General features: G+C 35.1%; 1 protein-coding gene across 1 annotated transcript; it reads right to left on the bottom strand.

The window, feature by feature from the left end:
- Nucleotides 1-2,588: 2,588 nt before the first annotated feature.
- On the bottom strand, nt 2,589-5,536 carry LOC133880340 (non-functional NADPH-dependent codeinone reductase 2-like). The gene is made up of 4 exons (XM_062319297.1): nt 5,103-5,536; nt 3,932-4,175; nt 3,667-3,846; nt 2,589-2,881 (listed from the first exon to the last, which is right to left on the bottom strand). Exons 1-4 carry the CDS (start codon nt 5,441-5,443, stop codon nt 2,657-2,659), a joined length of 990 nt encoding a protein of 329 aa, XP_062175281.1. The 5' UTR covers nt 5,444-5,536; the 3' UTR covers nt 2,589-2,656.
- Nucleotides 5,537-5,839: the final 303 nt, after the last annotated feature.

The raw sequence follows: 5,839 nt of genomic DNA, 5'->3' as shown, positions 1-5,839 counted from the left end.
ATTTATAACTATAATTGATAATTTGATACGCACAAACATAGTAGTAACATATTAACATATTACCTATTAACTTTCTAACAACTTATGTAGTTATAACTTATGCTAATTAACTCAATTAATTACTTAGTAATATTAAGTTAGTATATATTAACTAACTAGTTAGTACGTTAATACTAATATATATACACACACAAATACATACATTCATATATATAATACACATACAAATATTAAGTAACCTATATATATATATATATATATATATATATATATATATATATATATATTTTTTATCAAAATAACCTATAGTTGACTACAAACATATTAACTAACTTGTTACTAGTTAGTATGTTAATACGCTTAATGCTAATATATAATACACACACATATATATAGATATAGGTATATTAACGCAAAATATTGAATATTCTAACTATATCTACTAAGTCACTTATTTACACAGTATATATTAATTAACTAAACAATATGTTTGGTTATTAACTAACTAGTTAGTATGTTATGCAAAAGTTACCTATATAACATATATTACTCAATTACTAATATACATACTTAAATGTATATAAATCATTTTGATTAACATATTCAATTATATTAAACGAGCTAGCTAGGCTCGCGAGCCCTAAACGAGTCTGGCAAACGGGTTGGATCGAGTTTTAAATGAGCTAGGCTCGCAAACCCTCATCGAGTTTTGTCAAGTAAGTTGGATATGTATTACTTACTAATTGAGCGGGTTTCTACAGTAATGAACGGGTTTCTACAGTACCAAGCTCGAGTTCGGGTCGAGTTTAACCGGACGGGTATCGAGCGAGTTGTCGGACAGACTGATTTATTTACATGCCTAATCGCAAAGTTTAGAAGCTTACTGAGTGCTTCTTAGAACTAGGTAAAACTTGTCTTCTTGCTGCTTGGATTTGACGGAGAGTGAGAGAGTTTAATGGTGCGTTTGGGTATTGAATTTTGAGAATTAGAATTAAATTCTAATTCTATTTACAAATATCGAGGTAAGAAATTGTGTTTGGGTGTTGAATTTTGAGATTGAAAAATATTATATTTTAATGGTAAGAAATGATTGATAGTTTAAAAAGTTGTGTATAATGATTGGTATTTTGAAAAGTTGTGTGAAATAATAATTTAAATAATAATAATTTATTATATATTGATTATTTAATTAAAAATAAATAAATATTTTTTTTTTAAAAAAAATAATTGAAATCAAAATTAAAAATTAAAAAAAAAAAAAAATGAAGCAAGGGTGGCTGCCAATTTGGGGGTGGCCCGGCCACCCCCAGGCAATGGGGGTGGCCGCGCGCCACCCCCAGAGGAGGTCGGGGGTGGCCGCGCGGCCACCCCCAAGGGTCGGGGGAGGCCGCGTGGCCTCCCCCAAGGGTCGGGGGTGGCCGCGCGGCCACCCCCAGTAGTCGGGGGAGGCCGCGCGGCCTCCCCCACTGGCAGCCACCCCTCTGTTTTTTTTTTTTAATTTCTTTTATTTTTTTTTATTTAAATTATTAATATTAATTTTTTTATTTTATTTTATATTGATTTAAATTATTAATATTAATATTTTTTTAGTCAACTTTTTCTGCGCTGGGTCCCACCAATAATTTCAAAATTCGGGTCAAAATCTGGGTTTTTGGGCGGGTGGGTGGGTTTTAGAAAAAACCCGGATGGAATAAAATTTCATTTCTAATGCCAAACAGACTCTTGCACAGTTTCGGCCAAATAAAAGAGAAAGATGATGTGAGTTTATTTTTCTTAGCAAAAGAATCCACACACACAGAGGAAGGGACCGTGGCTTACCAAATGGGAAAGGAACTTCTCAATTTGACGCAGACCCAGTTAAAGAAAGGAGAGGTAAGTGAAATTATTTTCTCTTTATGTTCCATTTGTTTCGAAGTAAAATGGTTTCTGTCGTAAAATATTTTCGACGAAATCATTTTCAGAAAAAATGATTTTCTCGAAAATATTTTCAAGTGTTTAGTTCGCACGAAAAAATTATGAAAGGCGAAGATGCAACTGTCGCCAGAAGCCAGAAATGTCCGGTCGCTGTTGCAGGATTCCGGCGAGCATGTTTGGTCGGATTCCGGCCTGACTCCTCCGAATCCGGTCAGATCCAGCCGAATCCGCGCCATTTTGCCCATATCAAGTCAGATCCGGCCTGATTCCGGCCATTTTGGCCAGATTCGGCCGGGTTCTGACCATGGCCAAATTCTGGCCAGTTTCGGCCGAAATCTGGCCCACCAGCATTCGATGACAGTGGCCGGGTTTCGGCGCCGACAGTATTCTGGCGGTCAGATATTGCCGGATTCCGGCCCGGCTTGGATTCTGACGACCGACCTTTGCCGGATTCAGGCAATCATATATCACACGTGCATGCAAGGACGAAGAGTTTAATTTCGAAAAACGATTTACAGTTTTAAAACCGTAAATCGTTTTCCAAAAATTAAAGAGGCTTTTATGGTCAAACCGAAAATGATTTTCATTGACCATTATTTTCAAACCGAAACCGATTTACAGTCTTAACTTGCTGCTATTGCTAGATCCAAACACATGTATGAGAATGAGAACCGTTTAAGAAAATATGCTCTTCCTAAAATACTTGTTACAGCCATGAACATATATATAGTAGCCTTAAGCCTTAAAGCTCTCCATCCCAAAGCTCTTCAATGGACTTGTAGGGTCCACGAGCTGAAACAAATTCCTTCGTGAGCAACATCCGGTGCTGCTTGATTTGACTGATCTTGTTACAGTCATCCTCTGATAGTTCCCAGTCAAAGATCTGCAGGTTCTCCTTCAACCTCTCCTTGTTGTAGCTCTTCACCACCAGAGTCTCCCCTTGCTCATAAATCCATCTCAGACAAACCTACCAACAACCCACGGTATCATCAACTTACTTCAACATACTGAAGCATATATATATATATATATATATATATATATATATATATATATTCACACACTCAGCCACATGCATGTATTGGTGTATTATATCACCAATTATTCCAAAAACTTATGTTTATAGGAAAAATTAAATTAAATTATTTAATTTATGCTCTAATACTTCACTTCTTAAACTCCCCCTTAAAGGTGAAGCCCAAAAAGTAAAATATTTAATTGAAAGTGAATCACAAAGAAATGGTTCGAACTCAAAATCTCTGTTTTAATATTGTGTTAATCTACAGTTATCCTAAAAACTTAAACTTATATGATGAACAGTTGAAGTAAAAAATAATTCCATAATGTTAGAATATAAATAAAATAGTTAAATTTTAACACAATATCAATTATAATTCCATAATATTAGAATATAAATAAAATAGTTAAATTTTAACACAATATAAAAAATAATTCCAATTCTATTGGCTAAGTTTTTGGGATACGTGGTGATTTAACACAATATCAGAGCCAAAGGTCTTGAGATTCAAATATTGTCTCTATTTTTCATCTTTCATTTCAATTAAAAATTTAGTTAAATATAATTTAGCCCCCTCAACAAACATCTATTTTTTATAAAGCACAATAAACTAAAAAGTGTCATCATTTTCTCTAATATGTGTGTGTATATAAATATATAATTTATTTTTTTCCCAAAGCATTGAAAGCTTGGTGTTTGCAATCTTTACAATTTGATGAAATATTGAATAGAACCTGAGCAACAGTCTTTCCCCGAGCTTTTGCAATCTCCTGGAGTACTTCATTCTCCATAACATGGTTGGTGCCCCAACTACTCCCTTTTGCACCCAAAGGAGAGAAAGCAGTGACAACAATTCCATTTGCCTTGCAAAATTCTATTAGTTTCTTCTGTTGCCAAACTGGGCTCATCTCCACCTACACAAAATCACCATCTTTACAGTATTAATATATATATATTGTTTGTGAATAAAAGCTGAAGCTGGTGCAGTACTGGACTCACTTGATTCACTGAAGGAGGAATAGTGGCAGAGGAGAGCAAGTTCTGAAGCTTCTTGCAAGAGAAGTTGCTGACTCCAATGGACTTGGCAAGGCCAAGCCTCTGGCACTCCTCCATGGCTGCCCACACAGACTTGAAATCCATCGGCATCAGGTCCTCTTCATCAATAGGCCATTCCCCCTTTCCAGGCGTCGAACTGATTGGCCAGTGGATCAAATACAGGTCTATGTATTCCAACTGAAGATTCCTGCACAAATTGTCATCTCCAACATTATTTGCTTTAATTTCTATTTAATAAGTTGATTTTCCATATATCACTGTTAATTGTTCCCAGGAAATTAAAATATTCAACCATAAATTGTGATGCCGAGTAGAACTAAGATTATTTTGACATTATATAGAGTATGATAGCAGCATAAACTAAAAATTGAAAATTAAAAAGAGAATTTAAGAGGAGAAAAAATAATAAAAAGAGAAGAAATTAAAAAATACCTTAATTATCTCAAATAAGCAAATAAAGAAATAACTCTGAAAAACTTAAACTTAATTGATACTTCAAAACTTTATTATTTCATTGATCAGTGTCTATCCCTTATATAGTAAAAAAAACAACTAGACAAATCCTAATTAGAAAGGAAAAACATAATCCCTAATGAAAAAAGAAAAACACAATACTTATTAAAAAGAAAAAATAAAACACACATGCATAATTGAAAAAGAAAAACTAAAACATACATGCATATATAATAAAATAACACTAATCTCCATCTTCTCCAGTATCAAATTTTCCCAACAATTTAATCTAGCTATGACCATGGCCAAGTATAATTTTGCAATTGCCTCTTGGAAATTCCATTGTAATCATGTTTCCAAATTATTGGCACCATATTTTTTATAACCACTGTTAATTGAAAGAGTCAATATTTCAACCAAAATTCGCTAATTTTATATTGAATTCATATGAGACCCACTTGAGATAAGTGGTGTCTTACAATGGAATTTTTTAAAATTTAGACAAATAATTATAGACGATCATCTAATCGGTATTTATCTATGTGATACACTCGGCGAACACTCAAAATGTGTAATTAAAATCAAGAAGAATCATATATATATATACCACTGAAATGATTTTAATTCTGTGCTTTAGTTGAGAAGAAAGAGTGAGACTGACCCAAGTGATTTCTGTAGAGCTGGAAGAACAAGATGAGGATGAGCATCATTACACCAGAGCTTGGAAGTAACAAAAAGGTCGTCCCGGGAGGTGACAAGGCCGACAGTAAGAGCTTGGGCAATAGCTTCTCCCAAAGCCTGCTCTGACCCATAAAACGAAGCTGTGTCGAAGTGCCTGTAACCGACCTTGATTGCCTCCAGGGCCGCCGATATGAGGGCGGCGCCGTCGTTGGAATCTGTGGCCGTGCCAAAGCCAATCACCGGCATGGCCTTGCGGGTGGAGGAGGAGCTCAGCACCACCTCTGGGATTTTACTCGCCGTATTTGTTGCAGCACCATCCATTTTGTGTGGTGATCGAATATCGTGAACACCTCCAAATGTTAGATGTTGGCCTGAAAATGGAGTGTGCTTTTTCTTTTTCTATTCATGTATCGTGAATGTCGGGGGCTTTATATTCCATCCCAAGTGGATCTAGACTTCTATCATCGTTTGTCTTTGACGTGAGGGGTGACGTCTTTTTCATCACCTCACATCGTAAGCCAACGACCTTTCAAAGTTGTTTCCCCTTCCCTTTCCCAACTAGTATTTGAAGACGTCTACTTTCACGTTCAAAGTTGTTTCCCACTTTATCTACAAAAAAAAAAAAAAAAAAAAAAAAAAAAAAAAAAAAAAAAAGGTTGTTTCCCACTTCCCTTTCCCAACTAGTATGTGAAGACGTCTCCCGTTTCTGTTTTTTTT

This window comes from Alnus glutinosa, chromosome 10 (genome assembly GCF_958979055.1).
Source record: "Alnus glutinosa chromosome 10, dhAlnGlut1.1, whole genome shotgun sequence".
Lineage (NCBI taxonomy): Eukaryota > Viridiplantae > Streptophyta > Magnoliopsida > Fagales > Betulaceae > Alnus > Alnus glutinosa.
This window is presented reverse-complemented; position numbering and strand designations above follow the sequence as displayed.

Coding starts and splice junctions, on each gene's coding strand:
- LOC133880340 (XM_062319297.1), bottom strand. CDS start 5,443: ATGGATGGTGCTGCAACAAATACGGCGAGTAAAATCCCAGAGGTGGTG. Junction 4,176..5,102: donor GCTCTACAGAAATCACTTGG/GTCAGTCTCACT, acceptor CAATTTGTGCAG/GAATCTTCAGTTGGAATACA. Junction 3,847..3,931: donor TTCCTCCTTCAGTGAATCAA/GTGAGTCCAGTA, acceptor GATTTTGTGTAG/GTGGAGATGAGCCCAGTTTG.